Genomic DNA, 22881 nt, shown 5'->3' on the forward strand with positions numbered 1-22881 from the left:
CAAAGGAAAATGACGGGGGCCCCGGTGTACGGCCGCGTCTCTAGTCCGCGAGTCCGGAGTGTCCGTGCCACCGGAAGTGAACGCAAAACTAAACTTCGGGTTTAACCCCGAGTCTCACCCCCCCCTCCCGTCAGACAGAACGGTGTATGCGAGGTGTACACCGTTCATTCAGGTCTGTAGAATGGAGCTCTTATTCGCGTTTACTGGCCATAGGGTTCCAAGTGCGACTGCACAACTGTACATGACAATTTCTAATGGTCTACATCTGTAGGCTGACAAATTTCTAATGGTCTACGTCTGTAGGCTGACAATTTCTAATGGTCCACGTCTGTAGGCTATAACAATTTCTAATGGTCTACGGCTGAAGACTATAACAATTTCTAATGGTCTACGGCTGTAGACTATAACAATTTCTAATGGTCTACGTCTGTAGACTATAACAATTTCTAATGGTCTACGTCTGTAGGCTATAACAATTTCTAATGGTCTACGGCTGTAGACTATAACAATTTCTAATGGTCTACGTCTGTAGGCTATAACAATTTCTAATGGTCTACGTCTGTAGGCTATAACAATTTCTAATGGTCTACGGCTGTAGGCTGACAATTTCTAATGGTCTACGGCTGTAGGCTGACAATTTCTAATGGTCTACGGCTTTGGCTATAACAATTTCTAATGGTCTACGGCTGTAGGCTGACAATTTCTAATGGTCTACGGCTTTGGCTATAACAATTTCTAATGGTCTACGGCTGTAGGCTGACAATTTCTAATGGTCTACGGCTGTTGGCTATAACAATTTCTAATGATCTACGGCTGTAGGCTGACAATTTCTAGTGGTCTACGTCTGTAGGCTATAACAATTTCTAATGGTCCACGGCTGTAGGCTGACAATTTCTAATGGTCTACGGCTGTAGGCTGACAATTTCTAATGGTCCACGGCTGTAGGCTATAACAATTTTTAATGGTCCACGGCTGTAGGCTATAACAATTTCTAATGGTCTACGGCTGTAGGCTGACAATTTCTAGTGGTCTACGGCTGTAGGCTATAATAATTTCCAATGGTCTACGGCTGTAGGCTGACAATTTCTAGTGGTCTACGGCTGTAGGCTGACAATTTCTAATGGTCTACGGCTGTGGGCTATAACAATATTGCAGGAAACGTGTTGTCCTTGTTTTACAATGTAAGGTTTATAAAAGGCAAGAACCAGTCACAACTCTCCGTGAACCATTTTAATAAGACAATATAAAACTCGCGTATGAGCCATACCGCATTAAAAGCGGCACATACGTCGAATAACTAAGTGGCAGACCCACCGGCCCATGTGGTGCCATACGAATAATTTGCCCGAATGCCCACATAGCCAGCCTGCCCCTGGTTTTCAACTTCATTTGAAAATGGGAGGTAGAAACTTAAATTGCTTGTTCAAATTTTGTACCAGACAGATAAAGTTGATAGGAGGTTTGTAAAAATTTCCCCAAAATAAAATCTTTTATTCTAAGATAAGCAATGGGACAAAAATACTAAAAGAGCTTAAAAAAAACGCCAATGGCAAATATTTTATTTCTTCTTATAGTCAATTGTGACCAATACATGACAAGCTTTATTTATAGAAATGATCTTTCTGAGAAGTTGAGCGTCTGTTAGCTTATTGTGTTCTCTACAAACGTATAAATAACGCCGAAATGAAAGCTCAGAGTTTGATACCGCACGGAGACAGAACGAGTTCTTTGCAGTATTCAAGACAGACGCGGTGCATTTGACTTTGTTGCTCTTTAGAGACATCATTTCTGTCAAGAAATTTTCCAAAAGGTTTTATATCGTTAAGATTCTTCTAAGGTTACGGCCACAGAGCAGCGTCAGACACTAAAACAATTTGGTACAGGTAAGGATAGTTTAAAATTAAACAAAAATTATTTACTATCGACTGCAAAATAATAATTCTATATTGTATAGATGTATCATCACCAAAATATGAAGGACATGCCAAATGAAGTTTCTTTAATTGTAAAAAGTAACCCTAAATTATTGAAATGTAACTTCATTGATATTTTATGAAATGTAACTTGATTTTGTATCTCGAAATGATGACTTCGTAATTATGAAACATACTCTTTTATTATAGTTTTGAGTATCAACTACATAAATGTATATTTTTCTAAGATCGCAAGAACTAATAAAATTAAAACATGATACTCGCTCAATAATAATAATAAAAAAAAAGAATGTAGTCGGTTGGACTTCACATTATCCGCTCTACAATGTAAAGTAAAACTTTTGGCTCCGGTGAACTAAGAGAGGAACTAGGAACAATTCTGGTTTTACGATCATTCAGAAATCTGAGATCTTGGTTCTTTGATGATAAACATTAGAAATTGATCTGGTTCTGACTACTGGCTTTATGCTCCTACATCTGCCACGATGAGTTTATAATTGATGAACAGCGGCGGGTCTATTACAATGAACAGTGGAAATGATCATGAACTATTTGTATCGATTTTAAAAGAAAAGTATGTTGGGAACATTATATGTATGTATGTATAAAGCGATCTTGTCTTGCATTAGAGCAATATTTTTTCTATTGTATTGATTTCAAATTACTTGTTTGACATTTGGATAGGAAAACAATACAAGGCAACACAAAAGACAAGCAGTTCCTCATTGGTGCATACACGATAGAAGCTTTATATATATATGTTTTGTTACGAAAATTCTTTAAACACAATGTATGTAGATCAATACACCAACACAAACTGACATGTAAAGTTTATCTAAACTCTAAACTGTTTGAGCGATAACCCTCCAATGCCAAAAAAAAAAACAACAACATCAACAACAGAGACCAATAAAAGGACCCAGTTTCGGGGTTGAAGGGTCACAGAGTTCTATATGCATACAAACCAATTGAATAAGAAATGTCGGATCTAGCTCGAGTTTACGGACTTACCCCAATCCTCTCGTCACACACGACTGCCAACTTTGGATGACCTAATACATATTCAACTTCTTCCAATGATTTCATTGATGTTCTGTGAACCGAATTCGTGGACACCGTGACTTTTTGTGTTTTAATCGAGAGCTGGTGTCACTCCCAAAAGAAATACTTCTAGAATCGATTGTTGGTTTTGAAATGCCAGATTTAAACAAAATGTTTTTCCTAAGCCTTCAAAACAGATGTGTTGAATTATATCATCTCCATGTTGTTGACTGTATGATGTAAGTAGCATATCTAAAATCTATCTATCTATCTATCTATCTATCTATCTATCTATCTATCTATCTATCTATCTATCTATCTATCTATCTATCTATCTATCTATCTATCTATCTATCTATCTATCTATCTGTCTGTCTGTCTTTCTATCTATCTGTCTGTCTGTCTGTCTGTCTGTCTAACTGTCTGTCTGTCTGTCTGTCTGTCTGTCTATCTATCTATCTATCTATCTATCTATCTATCTATCTATCTATCTATCTATCTATCTATCTATCTATCTATCTATCTATCTATCTATCTATCTATCTGTCTGTCTGTCTGTCTATCTATCTATCTGTCTCTGTCTGTCTGTCTAACTGTCTGTCTGTCTGTCTGTCTGTCTGTCTATCTATCTATCTATCTATCTATCTATCTATCTATCTATCTATCTATCTATCTATCTATCTATCTATCTATCTATCTATCTATCTATCTATCTATCTATCTATCTATCTATCTATCTATCTATCTATCTATCTATCTATCTATCTATCTATCTAATCTATCTATCTATCTATCCCTAACCCATCATTCTCTCTCTCTCTAATTATTTATATAAGGTCATTATGAGTAATAAAAAAAAAACTTTTTATTTATGCCCAGAACACTTTGACAATAAATTATAAAAACTAGAAAAAATGTTTTTAGACGTTTTTGTTGATTTTTTTTTGTTGATATAAGCTTTGTAAAAAGAATGGACTTTGTATACCGTCAGACAGACAGACGGACAGACACACAGAGTTGATATAAGCTCTGTAAAAAGAACGGACTTTGTATACCGTCAGACAGACAGACGGACAGACACACAGAGTTGATATAAGCTTGTAAAAAGAACGTACTTTGTATACCGCCAGACAGACAGACGGACAGACAGACGCACTAACAGAATCAGATACAAATGAATTCACAACAAAATCGCAACACAACTGTACCCATCCATTAACTCTTTCTCTCCTAACGGACGAAACCAACGTTGATTCTACCAGAATGTGGTAAATAATTACGGAGAGAAAGAGTTAACCAATGAGCCAGAGAACACAATCTGTAAAGAGGAAATAAAGAACTCTTGTGTGCCAAAGTGTTCTCTTCTCTCTTTGCATTGCCACGTATTCTTGGTCCACTGATGAAACTGTATGGAACATTATAGATATAATCGATTAAGACTGACAGACAGACTGCACAAACATAATAAAACACAAATATTTCGTCATCAGAAAAAAAAACAACGTTAAAATGTGTGTTTGCGTATGAGAAGTGTAATCAGTAAATTAAGCCATTGATTCTCAACCTTTGGGGCGAGATCCCCCAAGGGGGGTGCTAACAGCCGATAAGGGAGGCACATCTCAAATCGGTATATCTCAAAATAGTTGGCTATTTGGTGTATCCGGCGTACAAAAAGAATTGTTAATAACCTATGTTTTTTTAAAATATATTTTATTATTATTATTATTATTTGGCACATTTCGCACAGCATAATCAACTTATCTAAGCTCTTACTTTTGTGGCTTAAGGTGATCTCAACACGAAGGAGACATTCGACTTTCAGTTTAAAACAGTGGCGAGACTTCAACGTTACTTGAAAAACAAATGAGCAACACCCGGATATCATTCTACATTTTAAATTTATAGGCTAGTGCACTCAGAAACAGAATTACACTTCGAAATTTAGCCTAATTTGTAAAATGTTTTAGATGTTCCTTCAGAGTTGAAGATAAATCTATTTCCTTATCCAAACCTCCCGCAGGGAGGAAATTAGCGTTTATTGTAAAATCATATATCCTAAAATCAAGTATCCTAAAATCAAGTATAGAAGAATTCCTAATTTCGATAGAAGACGTGTATTTGTTTCAAAATGAGTCCAGATACGCATTCAAATTTGTCATCATTTATCATTTCAAATACACGTCAGTGCGTTTGGTATATTTTAACAGGAAAATTTCAGAACCAGGATAAAAATCTGTTAAAATCTTCTTAATTAAATAAGTGGCAGATTTAGAAGACATTTCAATACGTTTTCGTCAAAGCGATTCTATCGTCTTTCTCAAGTCAGAACATATCTAAATTTCTTCCGAAATATTTTAAAAAGCCCTTCTTGTTTTGTCCCAACTAAAAGATTGAGGAGCACTACGGTAAATGAACCCGAATTGTTATTTCTCGTTAATTTGTTTTAAAGTTGGCACGAAAACCAATCCTTCAAAACCGGTTTTTGGGAGAACGAGTAAGCCAGAGTAAAGGAACAAAGAGAAGTTAACTTAGTCAATTTTTTCGAACATTAACATTGAATCCATTTTGATTCAACTTTTTTTTTTCATCAGCTTAAGACATACTTACTATAGGCAAGAGCATTAGTTGATTTATTTACTGTGTCTTTTCACATACAGGGTTGCTGTCTTAAGTCTGAAAGCTAGATGTCAGGAACTATGGCTACACACAGAAAGACTGTCGGTATCATAGGTGTCCCATTTAGTGACGGACAGGTACAAAGAACAGGAGAATCTCATAGTATCAGCTTCTCTTTTAGTACATGTTTATAACTGGCATAAGTAAAACGGTTATAGTTTATACTTCACTGTGCATTGACTTGTGCAAGACATGCAAGCAGTACTAAATAGAATATTTCTGCACTATTTAGGACATGCAAGCAATATATAGGACTTGCAAGCACTGTTTAGGGCATGCCTGCACTAGTTAGGACTAGTAAGCACTATTTAAGACACGTCCAAACAATTTAGGACTTCTAAGCACTATCTTATCTTATCTTATATAATACAGACGTTACTACAAAAAAGAATATGATTACGTCCTACTCGCCATGCATTTAGTCATGCATATTAACCAATGACTTAAATTCTGCCAAGTCACTGGTTTTCCTGGCTAGCTCAGGCAACCCATTCCATGCTCTAACAGCTCTAGTGGAGAAGGAATATTCAGGACATGTCTACACTATTTAGGACTTCTAAGCACTATTTAGGACATGTCTACACTATTTAGGACTTCTAAGCACTATTTAGGACATGTCTACACTATTTAGGACTTCTAAGCACTATTTAGGACATGTCTACACTATTTAGGACTTCTAAGCACTATTTAGGACATGTCTACACTATTTAGGACTTCTAAGCACTATTTAGGACATGTCTACACTATTTAGGGCTGATAAGCACTGTTTGGGGTATGCATGCAGGTTAAATCTTGCCCATTTTTTTAAAATTTCAATTGTATTAAAAAATAATTATCGTATTTTTTTAAAAATTCTCATGGTATCAATCAACAAAGTTGTGACGTGTATATTTATTTTTAAAGTTTACTTCCACGTATATTGCCCGCTAGGCTTTTTGTGTCATAGAGTTTCGACTCTTAACTTAAACTCGTGTGCTTCAGAAATTGTTTAGTTTTGTTTTCAAGGTTAGAGATAGTTGATATTCATTCTTCTCCCCCATTGTCTCTCTCTTTACCTATCTCTTTGTTTCTTTAAGTTTTATGTCTCTTCCAAGGTCTCCTCCCTCTGTTTCTCCCCCTCTCTCGTTCTCTTTTTCTCGGCTTTAAGTTTCGACTCTTTCTTTTCATCCTCTTTCTTTCTGTCACGAACATTCACTCTCATTCGATCTTTTCTCTCTCTCTCTCTCACTCTCTCTCTCTCAATCACTCATTCTCTTTCACTCTGTGGTTTACAAAAGTTATGTACTGTGAATATTGATGGCGCGGTGGTTGGGGAAAGTAAAAGCGGTTGGTCGATGTGCTGGCCACATGACACTATGCTCGTTAACCGTAGGCCTAAGAAATAAATGACCATCACCTCATTGCCCCATAGATCACAAGGTCTGAAAGGGGAGCTCCATTTATCTGTTACACTTCATTGACACAGCCTGACCGAACACACCCTTTAAAATTTGTCCATCTTTTTTACTTATTGGTTGAGATCAATCTTTCTTTAGTAACAATAAAGGGAGAGAAGCGAAGGGTCTGGAGCATTACCCTCATGTTCACCAATTCCATATTCTGCTAGGCCGTAGGGACATCAATAATCCCTCTCTGACTTTGTCCTTGACTGGAGTCTTTCATTCCCTGATGTTGTCTTCCCTTCGATTTCTCTGTCTGCTTCTTCTTCCTTAACTTCTATTGTTCCCTGCAGGAAGGTCTTTGCGAGCCCCGATGAAAAGAAAGAGAGAGAGAGAGTCTGAAAGACAGTTTTTACAATACTACTCATATTCATATGTAAGCCTGTAGCACACCACATAGCCAACATCTGAATTCTAGATGAATGAGTATCTACCAAAATCACCCATGCAATGCTTGGTATTATAGGTTTAATTATCTAGGTATTTACTCACCATATTTAAGGCATTATTAATTTCTACAAACCTCCATCTAAAGCTTAATTATATTTGTAGCCCAAAGCTGGTACAGAAGATGGACCCAAATGTCTGAGAGATGCTGGTGTTGTTGCTACGCTTGAAAAACTAGGTCAGATGTTGTTTTTTTTTTGTTTGTTGTATTGAAGATTTTCATTAAATAGATGACAAATTCATAATTGGCAAGTTTGTGTGTGTGTGTGTGTGTACTGAGTACAGAATGCGAAAGTATTAATAAAAATAAACATTTCTATAAACAAATAAAAAGTTTGTGCTCTTTTTGGCACTGAAGAATGAACTCAGAATTGAAACAAAAGAGTAGATAACTGAGAATAAGCTTTAGTATGAACAACTCCTAAAGGAAGTTTGTTTAACACCATATGAGCTTCACTTAAATACAGTAAACTACAATGCCTAGGTCAGTGCCGATTATTACTACCATTCGGCAGCATGAAATTTCGGTAACAATTAGAACTCATTTTAAGAACTATTAAAGTAGAAGAATCTCATGTTGCTATACTGTAACATTTACGATACCGTGCAAGGGCAACCAATCCAGCCAACGGAACAACGATGACGGCCCCTCTTATGGAAGGGCGTGGACTTGTTGGACTGTGTAGTCATGTCTCTGTTCTTTCTTCTGTCCAGGCGCCTTTGCAAAAATCCTGCCCGAGGAACTACACTTATTAAAATCCGGAACTGATGATATATCATTCATAAATTCTGGCATATTTAGTGTCGCCCAATTTTGTCGAGAAATTTCGCGCTACTTTGTCGGCCATATATGTCGCTCGGTGTTTTTGTGTGATAACCGTGAACATTATCTGGCAGACATCTTCGTGATCCAGAACATTCTTATGAATATTTGCATTACCTGTAAGAGTGCCATACTGCTACAGACCTGCCTTAGCTTAAGAATATTTATATCCGTGAGTTTTATTAAAGTGGGATTATCTGCCATGTTTCATTCTGTAATAAATCTCGATCCTGGCAGCACCAGAGAATTTAAAACATAATCTTTATTACACTTAAGGAAATTTGCATAATGATTTTTAAATTATACACAGCAAAACATTTCAGCGAAAGCTAACGGTAAAGAAACACCAGTTTCACTCCAGCAGTACATTTCAAGTTTACATCAGAAGGTTGAAGTGTTTTAATTGCTAAGCGAACAAAAAAAGTTGTTCTGCGTCCGTTTGTTTTTGTGATCGATGTCTTGAAGCTCTTCCATTATGACACGCGCAACTTTAAATTATTTTCACTAAACTGGAATCGACGTTCATCAACTTTTATTTTGCGAAATGAGCGCAATGTAATTATTTTGTTTTATACTTAAAAAAAAAAGGTCTTTTAAAAATGTATCACTTTGTATTCTAGCGATTCTATATTTCCAGGCCACACTGTTGAAGACCATCATGATATTTTGGTTGACAAGAATTTACTCGGCAAGTCTAACTGCCCAAAGACTAAAAATAATCTCTCTGTTAGTGACGTCAATCAAAAGGTAAGTTTCGAGCCATGGAAGTGTGGTCTGGTGTCATGAATAAATAGATTATAATAAAGCTAGTCTTCCAGTTCAGATAAAGTGGAATTATGGCTTCTATTTAGCGCTACTTTTGTGCTTATAGCATGCTCAGAGCGCTTTGGTCCAATTTCATTAGTGGACCAGTGGGTGGAGGGGGTCTCTGGGAGAAGGCTTTCCGTACTGCCTTTAGGCACTCAGTAAACACAACTCTGCTCGAGTCAGGTGTCGAGTCATAGGTAGTCAAGCCAAGCCAAGTTCAAGAGTACTTAGCCTCTCGACCACGCTTACCATATATACATACATATAACTATGTAACTAATCTGTCTCAGTTGTTACATCCCTTTATTTAGCTTTGGCTGTTGGTATTATTTAGGTCTCAAATTTGTATCCTGTGGCCTTTGTAAGAACTCTCCAGCTTTCTCTTTCGAGAGTTTAAGTTATAGAGGCAGATTAAATTAAAGTATATGTTTTGTTACCTGGCGTATACAAACAAGCTTTGGTAATTATTAATAATTAAAGTCTTACCTGAGGCCTGAGATTATTTTTCTGTTGCACATAGCAACTGGATTTTCGGTCTCTATATTTTTCCTGTAATTAGTTCTATTGATGTAGGCATTGCCTCTGCGGATAATGTGTTAGTCGAAGCTTGCTGTTTACCTTTTTTTTTCTTTATTGGAATATTAGAATTTACCAAATAGTTATTAGGGAGCACAGTCGCTGAGTCGTTAAGAGCTTGAGTTCCGAACCTGGGTTTCTTGGTTTAAATCTTCAGTGAAGATTGGGATTTTGAATTTCGGGATATTTAAGGGGTTGACTTAAGTTGGGGAAAGTAAAAGCAGTTGGTCATTGTGCTGGACACACGACACCCTGCTCGTTAACCATTGCCCTAAGAAACAGATGACCTTAACCTCATCTGCCCTATAGATCTGAAAGTGGTACACATTGTTATTATTATTTTTTTTTGTTAAAGATGATTATATCACATTAAAACTTGTATCATTGAAGCTCTCCAAGAAAGTCGCTGAAACAGTCGCTAAGAAGCAGACAGCCGTTGTCATAGGAGGAGACCATAGCCTAGGGATCGGTTCGATACAAGGGCATGCTAAAGTAGAACCGCATCTGGTAGTCATCTGGATAGACGCCCACGCAGACATCAACACGCCTAATACCTCAACAACCCACAACATGCACGGGATGCCGCTGTCGTTTGTGGTGAAGGAGCTTGAAAAGGAGATTCCCGGAGACGTCATGCCATGGTGCAAGCCCTGGTGAGTTCAGTCTAGAGACCAAAATGGAGTCTGGTTAATTGAACCAGCCGCTTATTCGGACCGAATACGAAAGTAGCGAAACAAATCCTATTATACAGTTCAATTCGGTAATTAGAACCAACGATCGGGTTCCGATTTGGCCCGATTAGCCGGATTCCACTGTCCTAAAAAACAAGTAACAAAATAAAATTAACAAGATTACAAAGAGAGTTTGTGTTATCAGTTATTAAGAGTCAACAAAAAAACTAAAACAAATTAATGCCACTTATCTTATCCATGGCAAACCAGTAACACAGACTAAAAACGCAAATACCTAGGTGTTATAATAAATGAAAAACTGTCATGGAATCCCCATATTGATGAAATTTTCAAAAAATCAAAGAAAGCATTAGGGTTTATTAAAAGAAATTTCTATAAATCAAATAATAACATAAAACTAAAATGTTATTTAACCTTGGTTAGGCCAATAATAGAATATGCATCCTCTCTTTGGGATCCCTCAATTCAAGAAAACATTATGAAACTGGAACAGACACAAAATAGAGCAGTGAGATTCATAACAAACGAATATTCACATATGACTAGAGTAACACCTTTAGTAAAATCACTAAATTTAGAAAGCCTTCAGGACAGAAGGCTCAAAAGTAAAGTAGCAATTATACATAAAACACTGAACCATAATCTTCAAATACAAAAACAAAACCTAATAAAATACTCAGAAAGACACAAAGATAAAGGCATATGCCTCGTTCCATGTGTTTAGATAAATTTGTACAAATGCTCTATTAGAACATGGAATGGGTTGCCTGAGCTAGCCAGGAAAACCAGTGACTTGACAGAATTCAGGTCATTGGTTAATATGCATGACTGAATGCATGACGCGTAGGACGTAATCATCTTCTTTTTTGAAGTAACGTCTGTATCATATAAGATAAGATAAGAATCAATAGTAAAAATTAACCAATTACTTAATTAGCAATTGGTAATTATATATTTTGTTTAGTAACGAACAAGGGAACGAAATCGTGCTTGACAGATGTAGTGGTATAAGTTGAATTAGTTCCCTTGACAAGTTACATGATCATGGCGCATTAAGAAAGACAAATATAATTGTTAAAAATATTTCTAATCGCACAAATGTATTATTGTTAGTCTAGATCTATTACAAATTTAATTACATGACTGATTCAAACTAATTGATACAATTACATGACTGATGTAATGGATACAATTTAGCTTAATAGAAGCTTTGTTTGTTTTTTTCAAACATTTTTTTAAACTTGTTTCTTATTCAATCAGTATTCTCTATCTCCGTCTCTTGTCTTTCAATAACAAATATGTAGATACACGATCCCAGATATACTAGATATAGATAGAAAAGATAGTTATAAAAACAAAGCTGTGAATCAACATTCACGCCCACTCTTCATGCCCTATTTACTGAACCAGGTCAGGACTCGAACACAGCTTCAAGTTATTAAACGAGGTCAGCATAGCGGAGGTGTTTCTAATTTCACCTGATGTGAAGAATCGATTTCTTTATTCATATATAGAAAGGAAAACGCTGACACGACTTATATCAAGACATAGGCATTCATTACGTACTTGTATACTACACCAGATGTTCTTAAACCGTTTTTGACCCGGGGATCCCCTTCATACACTCAAGAATTGCACACAGGCCCCTGAGTGAAAGAGCTACATAGATGCATATTCTATAAGTAACAAATCTTTAAAAAAATATTATAATAATTTTGAAAAAAGAAGTGTTTGTGGGGATTGTCAGGTTCTTTTCTCACATGGCTCAAGGGCTTAAAAAAAAAGTTCCCCTTTCAGACCTTGTGGTCTATAGGGCAGATGATGTAAAGGTCATCTGTTTCTGTGGCCTACGGTTAACAAGGGTGTCATGTGGCCAGCACAACGACCAACCGCCTTTACTTTTCCCTAACTAATGTCAGGTACCCATTAGAGCTGGGTGGACTCAGAGGCGCCCGAAGATCCCGAAATTAAAAATCCCAGTCTTCACCAGGACTCGAACCCCGGTCCCCGGTTCGGAAGCCAAGCACTTTACCGCTCAGCCACCGCGCATCCTGGGCTACTATTAAACTCCACAAAGAAACTCCAGCTATCTAGGAAAAAAATAACCTAAAAACTAATGAGGGAGATGAGATTGAATGAGTGTAGTTCTGCCCAGCTCAACGAGCGCGAATGTCGAGTCGATTTCTTGTATTTGTGATTAGGATCATTACGGTAATTGATCCACGTTCTACTGAATACGAAGAAGGGAAAGCTGCAAACTACTCCTGTACAATGTCCCATAATGCAGGATATAAATTGGGAACATGTTTTTTTTTGTAACTAGAATTTGTGGTCTCCTTGTTCAAATATTGTTTCCTCGTTTTGGGATATTTCAGTAAGCCTATGGATTCATCTGTGATTGTGATCTGAGTTTGTTCACGTGCATTAGGATTCAATACCCAGTCGGGAATATCCAAGTGAAAAATGTTTTAAAATCGTTGGTTTAGGTCGTCATAGAATAGTTAGTTCCATAGTGCCTAATCAACATATTTATCAGTAGTGAGTATTCAAACTATCCGGATAAACTAGTTTTCAGCGAAGAAGTTATTTTAATCGTACACAATTTTCATTTTTCTGCTTATCCTCTTTGGACGTATTGCGGACCCGTTGGAGTCCGCGGACCACAGTTTGAGAAACACTGTACTACACGGTACATGGTACTTTTTTTTTTTCTAACTCCTATACCTGTCAATAGATGCACTTTGTCACAAATGTATAAACTGGAAAAGCCAACGGCATTCAGTCAACCGACGAAATTATTATTTAAAAAAAATTAATAGAGCTATTTATCAACCAAGCGTAACGAATGTATTCAAGCGCTGCTCCCATTACTGCAATGGGACTTATGCTTCGATACAATAGTACAGTCATAGTACAGTCCTACTAAATAATTAGGTGAACAAAATATTGTGCATTTTAAAAATTATTTGTAGCATTTCTCTGCGTGTGTGTGTGATAGAATTACTTTTATTCATGAATCATTTAAAATTGAACAGGTCGATTTATCTTTTTTTTTTTTGGCAGAAAAGAATGATAGAAAGAAGGAAAGAATTAAATAAAAAAAGATAAAGAAATTAATTACATTCGAAAATTATATACTCATTTGATTAGAGTAATACCATTAGTAAAATCACAAAATTTAGAGACACTTCAGGACAGAAGAATAAAAATAAAAGATGCATTGAACCGTAATTTACAAAAAGGAAAAACAAAACCTAATAAAATACTCAGAAACACAAAAACAAAGACACGTTTCTTATTCTTCTTGCTAGGACGAATTCGTAGAAGTGTTCCTTCTTCCCTGTTGCCGTTAGAGCATAGAATGGGTAGCATTGTTGAAGAGGATGATTAACATGCATGACTGACACATGAAATGCGTAGGACGCAGTCATCTTCTCTTATGTTGTAGCGTCTGTAATTTATAAGTTAAGAGATATAAAAGGCAATGAAATAGATTTAGAAAAAAAAAAAACAAAAACAAACCCACTTATATTTAGTGTAACTGTATCAATTAGTTTGGATCAGTTTATTTAATGTAGTTTTAGTTATTATCAACCTAGACATAATACATGTGTGCAATTTGAAACATTTTTACTAATTGTTTTACTTTAGCTTTTAACTTTCTCAATCCGTTTGATTGTCTAAAGAGCTGAGCCGAAGGTTCTTCGAGCTCTAAGCATAGCCTTAACAACACTTCTGTCTGGAAGAGATCCAAGTCAATACCTATGTAAAGCATTGCTATTTCCGATATATCTGGCACTCCGGGCGCATGAACTAAAATGCATGGCCATTTTCCTATGTTGTACCAAGCTAACCGTGCAGGACTCGCCATTAGTGTAACGGTCCATTGAGGAACGGCGCATGAATTATCGACAGGGACGTGGGAGCTCTCTTCAACTCGCACCGTGCAATGGAAAAGCTCTCGAATTCCCTTGGACACTCCTAAAGGAGTTTTGTTTTGCTATTCATTTAGCGTAATCACTTCCTCAAATGATCTTTTCCACCCGAGTGCCACGTTGAGGCAGAATAGCATACCCGGGACTTTCTCAATCCTGGACCAGTTGGGAAAGGGGAGGGGAGAAAGGGGATTTTTATATGATCGTTTTTTTAGTTGCATACAAAAAATATTCACTCAGGGTTCAAGAGTCCTCAAATGGAATAATTCATCTTATACCACCACAGCTGTCAAGTACGATTTCTTTCCCTTCATACCAAACAAAATGTTGAATTACCATGAGTTAATTAGCTAATTGATTAATTTTTAAAATTGATTCTTGTGTTGTCAGGTAAAAGAAATAATTATGCAAAATTTCAGCATAATCCAAGATTGGGTGTAGGAGAAATAAAGTGTATACACTTTTTTTACCAGACAGACAGACATACAGACAGAGTGAGTTGATATATGGTCGTGCGGTATGCTCTCTGCATTGTCTTTAGGTTGTCTCGTTGGTCCCATGTTCAAATCCTGCCCGCTGCCATCCCCCGTCATCCTGCGGGAGGTTTAATCTAGGATGCAGATGTCTTTAACATCCGAAACTTCCAGTCATCATTTAAAAAAAAATTAAATTACATTTTCACCACAATGTTAAGAAATTCTTATCATTGTTATTCATATTTTGATATTTATTTCAGTATATCTGCTAAACAAATTGTCTACATTGGACTCAGAGACGTGGATCCTGGAGAGAGGTATGACCTGATATACTGATATAGACACCAATATTAGGACTAGAATCTTTCATTTCATAACGCAGACAAAAACTAAAAAAAAAAATCTAACACTCTCATTGCTTTTAAAATATTTTTTTTTAGAAAAATTATCGAAGATCGAGGAATCAAAAGTTTCTCAATGCAAGAAGTCGATGAGCTTGGAATTGTGGAGACATTGAGACAAGCTTTGGAGCACGTTGACCCTAAGTAATTCTTTTTTATCAAACTTTTTGTTGTCTCTGAATAAATTCACTGTAGCTAACAGCTCTTTTAAAACTAGAAACCATATTATATCGTTATATTTAATGAAGGCATGGTGCAGAGACATAGCTTCCACCTTACCAACCGAATTCGAATCCTGGTGAAGACTGGGATTTTTAGGTCATCTTTGGTAGACCTTGGAACAGACGAGGCATTAACACTAGTAATAAACTAGGGTTACATCTGGCTGTTATCCTCACCCGATGCTCTATGCTTCAGAAACGTGAATAGTACACAGATTGCATGAAGAAAACAACAACAACAACAACTGAGCCACATCCACATGTTCTGCCTCAGATAAATACTGAATGGTAAGGCACATTACCTGACACTGAAGTTATCACAAGAGCGGGCCCGCAAAGCATCCACACAACCTTGATGCAGTCTCAGTTAAGTTGGGCAGCAATGTCCGCAGGAAGGAAGACTCCCGCATCATGGCGTAGCGCTGTGAAAACTAGCGCAAAAATCGCGCTGGCCGAAGAAAAGTGCTAGAGAAAAAAGTCAAGGCAATTGGCACAAGATACTGCTGGAATAGCCTGACCAGTGTGCAGCCGTACATTCCTGGCTCACATAGGTCTCAGCAGCCACATGAGAAGACACAAAACCCCCAGTGCATTGCCTTCAGCCCCCTGTATGTGGATATCCCTTCTTGCTTAGAGCCTTTCAACCACTAACCTTGTGCCAGTCAGTTCATAAAAGTACCTATACTTACAAAAAGGTAATAATTTTTACTTTAATGGAAAGTATTCCAGGATTTTCTTTAAAAGGAATCTTTTTTTTTTCCCTTTATAAGAAATGGTTTCTCTAAAACCCCAAAACTCCAGAGGTCCATCTGATCATTTTTTTTTGTTGAAGGTAAAAGAGGTTTGCAGCAAAACAAAATCAGTCTGTTTTTTGTTTATCTAACTGTCTGATTTAAAACCAGATGACCAAGAAGTTGGGCCCATGTCCAGCACTCTGTATCCTAGTCTTTATAAAGCTTCAAAATAAGCAGTTTGGCAGCCAAGACAGTCAATGAAGTAAAACAAATGAGAAAAAATAGTACAATGGACCTCATTCACCAATCTTAAATAAACAACATTTAGCCACGTGATTTTATATATCTTCTATACAAATTATGTAATCCATAGTGGCTGTCACGTGATACGTATTTTTCATTGTTTTATCAATATCATGACGTGGCTAAATGTGTTTATTTACGATTGTTGAATGAGGTCCATTACAAGGCCGGAATCACGCAAATAAAGGAACAATAAAACTGAGCATGAGACTGAGCGCAGAGAGCAAAAATCTGTTCAGAACTGGCTCAAAAATCACTATAGGCCTCTAATTGCCACCTCTAATTGCCACCTCTAATTGCCACCTCTAATTGCCACCCACATGTAGAAATGTGGATAAGCAATTTGAAATAGATTAAAATAATATTCTTGGAATTAAAAAAAAAATTTCATAAAATATTTTGGATTTTTAAAATGTATATTTACATTCTCGGTGAAATGAAGTACAAGCTCATGTGTTTCTAAGGCCGACACTAAACGAGAATGCCATGTGGCCACCACAACGACACGTCATTCTTAATTCCCCAAAGCTACTCAGAAAAATCCTCAATTTTGAAAATTTTAATCGTCTCTGTGATTGGAACATCCTCGTTCGGTGGCCAAGCGAATCATCACTAATTGGCCCCAATGCACTCTGCCCTTACATTAGTTGGAGTCAATTCTATGCACTGTAGAGTATGAAGGATTCGCCATTAAAGCAAAATAGTTTGTATTCATTTTGAATTATGAAACAAGGTTTTAAAATTGAATACTTTTTATCGAAATAATCTTAAAACTAATATGAATTTAACAACCTTAACAATGTTGACTTTTTTGAGATATGGGACCCTTTGTTATCAACATAATATAATTTTACCTTTGCCCTTTTTTTCAAAATGATTGAAGATATCCCTGGAACCATTTAATCGAAGGCCCCAAAACAGTGGGGGCCCTAAGCTATAGCTAATGTTGCCTCTGGGTAGATTCAGCAAAACACTTCTACGTGTGGCCTTTTCAAACGTAATGGCAACATTGTATCAGAAGCTTCTTTACTATGAACGAGATAGTGATGTCTTTGTTTTGTGGTTTCAGGCACAAGGCACCCATCCACGTCAGCTTTGATATAGACTCTGTTGATCCGCAGTACACACCGTCGACTGGAACTGCAGGTGAAGGAAGTTTATATTGAATCTATGTGTATGTTTATAGATAAAACTTTCTTTCTGTTTCGTGTTGGTATTTGTGACTCCTATAATGCAGTGATTTATATTGACTCTGATTGTAACAAATAACGGTTAGGTTCACAATGAATACAAACTTTGTTCCCCGTAGATATACAGTTATACATTATTGAAGCTTAACTCCTTAAAAAAAATTAAATATTCAACAAACAAATAAATGAAAGAAAAAAAAAACACTTTTTAAAGAGACAAATAAAGCAACCACCAAACTTTTGAACTATATATACATCCACCAAACATTTCAGATATTCATCGATCCACCAAACCTTTCAGTTATTCATCGATCCACCAAACCTTTCAGTTATTCATCGATCCACCAAACCTTTCAGTTATTCATTGATCCACCAAACTTTTCAGTTATTCATTGATCCACCAAACTTTTCGAAAATTCAATGATCTACCAAACTTTTTCGAAAATTCAATGCTCCACCAAACTTTTTCGAAAATTCAATGATCCACCAAACATTGCAACCATTCTAGATCAAGTGATTGTTAACGTCACCAACTAGGTAAACATTACTTTAAAGCGAACTTTATCTTTTTAAAAATAAGTTTTTTCGAAGTAGCATGTCCACACCAACGTCTCTCTCTGTCAACGGCTTATCATAAATTGACATTCTGTTCTTCATTGCTCTTTCATGTTCTAAAGTTAGCGGTGGTTTGACACTGAGAGAAATGTTTTACATTGCGGAGACAATCTCAAAGACAGGTAAATATGACTCTCTTACCTATTACATACAATCCTATAATACGCCTCGATGCACTCGTATATGTATATATATATATATAATAGGCAATAACTGAATTATGTATGTCTCTACAATCTGTTCAATACACCAGGCAATAGAAAAAAAAAAAGAATACTATTTAAAACAAAGGTTATCTAAGGGAAGGAACCGTTAAGTACTGTAATTTATTTGAAAATTAGTGGGCTTATCTCCCTTTCAGCTATATAAGCAAATTAAAAATGATTAATTAATTGGTTAATGTTTCGATTGATTCATGTATTATTATCGATTATGAATAATTATGCAAAAAAATCAACTTGATCCGAGAATGGGAAGAGGGAGAAAAAACTTGTCAAATCCATGTATATATCCACGTAGCTCATTAAGTCCCATATTTTAAAATCAAACAAAATAATTAATCACCAACAATAAATTAATATTTTTTTTTATTGATTCATGTATTAATGAATAATTGTGCGAAGTTTTAAATTAATACGAAAATGGGAAATGGGGAGAGAAAAAAAAAACAACAGACAGACAGCGTGAGTTGATTTAAGCTTTGTAAAAATGGTTAAACTTCTTGCAAAACGACCTTTGAAAGATCCTTATTTAGTAGGATGGAAAAAAAAATTATTTTTAAACTAATGATTGAAGTAAACAAGAAAATGACATCATTTATTTTTTTTTAAACCTAATAATATCCTTCCGGTATGCTCTTTGTTCAAGATGATGTCGCACGGGTAGACTACTCATTATAACTTACATACTCATGACTAAGTATCAGTGGCGTAGCATCCATGGCGCGAAGGGGTTCAATGAACCTGGGATCACGACCAATAGGGGCCTACTGCGCTTGGCCCCTGACTCTTGACTTGTTGAGAACTTGGGGATGACACCAAAGTGAACAAATAAATTCACTTTTGTCAAAAACGGATAAAAAAATAATTTAAAAAGTTCCCTCAAAATATCCTCAAAACCAGTATTTTTAAGCTTTAATGCAGCGGTTCTCAACCTTTTTAGCTTCGCGATCCCCTAAAAAAATTTTCAACTAGGTTGCGACCCCCAGCCATAAAAAATGTTCGTTCAACGGCCTAGATAGAAGGTTCCCTTGTCACCGTTAGGTTCGAAACCAGACCATTTCTAGGAAACTAGGACTTATTGCTCAATATTTCCTGGCATCTATATGATACCAATTACCATGTAAGCTTTTAAAATGACATTTTCGGTTTCGAAATAGCGGCGTTCAGTTTCGGTAGAGTTGTGTGGACTCAGAGGCGCCCTAAAAATCCACAAGTTAAAAGTCCAAGTTTTCACCGAGATTCGAACCAGGATCCCAGGTTCGAAAGCCAAGCGCTTAACCACACAGTACCTTGCCAACCCCCCCCCCCCCCAAAAAAAAAAATAAATAAAAAAAAAACAGCGCATTTCGTGGGAGAACAGCGAAAATGTATGCGCCAAACAACGGTCAGTGATAGTTGAGATGCTTGAGATGCCTGACCAATTCGACCCAACCGTGCAACATGATGCAAAAACATCTTCAGTGAATTAAGAACGCTGAGGCTCAGGACCAGTACCTCGAATATAGGATTTAAAACGAGCCTATAGACCTCATCATCCTGATGGCATATTTTCACGTCATCCTTGATTGCACGCTTGATGTCAGCCCCAAAGAACAAATGTCTTTTACATAGCGTTTTGTGGGCGTATCAAATCCAGAAGCTAAGGTGGAGAACACTTCGGGTTTATGTGGTTGAATGGCCAATAGCACAGTACTTACGTAAGATGTTATGTTTTGTAACTAAAATTAGGCCTTCAGCGTTAGAGGCGGACGATAGCGTTAGCATGACGTAGTAGGCCTACTATATATATATATTGTTACGTTCTCCTCCAATCAGGCCTTCTGTAAACACTGCTAAACACAACACATCAACACATCAAGAACTAAAGATCCCGAAATTTAAAATCTCAGTCTTCACCACGATTCGAACTCGGGACCATGGGCGCCTGCAAGGGGGGAGGCACCAATTTCTTTTCTTTAATATTCTCTGTAATAAAAAAAGTTGAAGCTACGACTTTGAGCCATAAATGGCAACCTGCACCCCCCTGCAAAAAATCCTGTGGGCGCCCATGCTCGGGACCCGTCGGTTCAGAAGCCAAGCGCTTTACCACTCAGCCAATGTAACATACAGCCTACATTTTTTAAAATGTATTTACTATTTTTTTTTTTATAATCTTAGTAAAGTCTTTTCTGTCGATAATTAATTTGTGTTGTTAAAAATCAAACACAATAATTCACAGGACGTCTTTCTGTTCTGGATGTGGCCGAGGTGAATCCAAGGATCGCTGAACAACACGCCCAGAAAACTGTCCAAAACACCATGGACGTCATCGCCAGCTTCTTCGGCAGACGTCGTGAGGGCAACTATATAAAACAGTAGCAACGCCACCTACATGGGGTCGTCATGGGAACAAGAAACAAAAAAAGCGACCACTTTTGTTTCCATGAGACAAAAAAAAAGATATATATTTTTAAAATAAAAAAAAAAAGCTTCCTGTAGTATTTCTCTAGATCTTTAAGTTTTACATTTACACAAACAGAACTCGACTAGCGCAGTACGAATGAAATGGTACCAGCTACAGGAAAAGAAGCTACAAACAAAGTTTTCACGTCTGGGAAGGTTTTAAGTGATAAGTGAAAATGATAGTTCTTATTGCCCGCAGTCAGATGTTTCTGTAACTAAATATTTTTTATCTAACATGTATATTTCAATATTAGTGTACTAATTTTGTACCCTAAGCATTACTTGTTAACTTGAAATAAAATTGATTTTCAGAATTAAATATAACTTGTTTGGCCTTAAAAAAACAACTAAAGTATTAGTCCTATGTTGTTGGTAGTTGTGTGAAGGTGTTGTTGAGCAATCTGTTTACTTGAGATGTTGTTAATTGCAATATGCGAGTTCTTTAATGTCCAAAACCAACTAAACGAATGAAATAAAATAAGTTAATCCTACTTTAAGAACACAAAATCTTCCTACAGAAAGAAGGGCACAGTACTCGTCCTTGAATCCATACAAGCGTTCTTTCCTCTTGTCTTCCATTATCTGTCTCTAACATTTCTCCGATCTAATTTTTTAATGTACTGTCGCGTCACTAAGGAAATATCTAATTAAATCAACCCAACTTCTATGCGTCTTACTATTGAGTAATTATACATTCTATTGCCATAAAATAAACATGTCTGCCAGTTGTATCGAGAGATTATATTATGAAATGTAAAAATGTTTGACACCATATACAATAATCCCTATAATTTATCTTAAAAATGTATTAATTCTTTATTATATTTTATTATAAAGGTATAAAGGTACATTTCCAAACTAAATTAATAACTTATTGTTGAACAGTACCACCAAAAACCAACCAACCAACATACATTCGAGAGTAACTCATAATATTTGAAATGTCCTTGTTAGATGACGGAAGGAAAGTACTCGAACTTGTAATTATAGGAGAAGTCAATGTGATAATTGGAAACGTAATGGCTGAGTGGCTACCCAACCGGGGGTCACGAGTTCGAATCATGGTCAAGACTGGGAATTTTCATTTCGGGATCCTTAGTGCACCTCTGAGTCCACCCAGCTCTAATTGGTGCCTGACATTTGTTGGGGAAAAAGTAAAAGGCGGTTGGTCGTTGTGCTAGCTACATGACACCCTCGTTAACCGTAGGTTGCAGAAGCAGATAAAGTTTACACCATCTGCCCTACAGACCGCATGGTCTGAAAGGGAAACTTTTTTTTCTTTTATAACTTATATTAGTGATAGTTTTTGTTTTTTTTTTCCACATTTAACTGTCATTTCTCCAGTAAAATATGCCCGCCCCTCTCCCCAAAAGGAAATAATTTACCGCCCATTCCACGGTCCAACCTGGTACCGACATGGCTACGACCCTCTTTCATTATATATTTACAAATGACAAGTTCACTTACCTTGGCAGCATCATAACAAATGATGGGAGTGCCTACCATGGTGTAGCGTGCCGAATAGGAAAGGCGGGGAGCATTTTCCAAAGGCTGCAGCCTATTTGGACAAACCAAGCCATTGGACTCGAGACAAAAATGCACCTTCTCAACACAATTGTCATCCCAACTGCAACATATGTGAGACATGGAAGTCAGCTGTCAAAATTGAGAAAAGGCTAAATGTGGCTCAACAAAAATGGCTGAGACGGATTTTGGGAGTCAGTTACACAGATCGGGTCTCAAACAAGGAAATCCTTTGCCGAACTGGAAGTCAAACACTTAGTGAGGTTGTGACAGAGTGTCGCGTGAGGTTTGCGGGTGATGTTCTACCACAAAATGAACTACGCACACCAAGAGTTGCGATAACATGGAAGCCAATACGAGGAAAGCGCAAACAGTGACGTCCTC

The 22881-nt window shown here is 36.7% G+C and overlaps 1 protein-coding gene across 2 annotated transcripts; it reads left to right on the forward strand.

The window, feature by feature from the left end:
- Nucleotides 1-1684: 1684 nt before the first annotated feature.
- Nucleotides 1685-21297, forward strand: LOC106071794 (arginase-1-like). Of its 2 annotated transcripts, none has more exons than XM_056016034.1 (10): nucleotides 1685-1883; nucleotides 5633-5728; nucleotides 7643-7715; nucleotides 8998-9107; nucleotides 10134-10396; nucleotides 15107-15163; nucleotides 15287-15391; nucleotides 17575-17651; nucleotides 18373-18432; nucleotides 20750-21297. In XM_056016034.1, exons 2-10 carry the CDS (start codon nucleotides 5660-5662, stop codon nucleotides 20887-20889), a joined length of 954 nt encoding a protein of 317 aa, XP_055872009.1. In that variant the 5' UTR covers nucleotides 1685-1883; nucleotides 5633-5659; the 3' UTR covers nucleotides 20890-21297. The 2 variants fall into 2 exon arrangements, with proteins under 2 accessions (XP_055872009.1, XP_055872010.1); XM_056016035.1 differs by lacking the exon at nucleotides 1685-1883 and adding an exon at nucleotides 3074-3214.
- Nucleotides 21298-22881: the final 1584 nt, after the last annotated feature.

The sequence above is a fragment of the Biomphalaria glabrata genome, chromosome 17 (genome assembly GCF_947242115.1).
Source record: "Biomphalaria glabrata chromosome 17, xgBioGlab47.1, whole genome shotgun sequence".
Lineage (NCBI taxonomy): Eukaryota > Metazoa > Mollusca > Gastropoda > Planorbidae > Biomphalaria > Biomphalaria glabrata.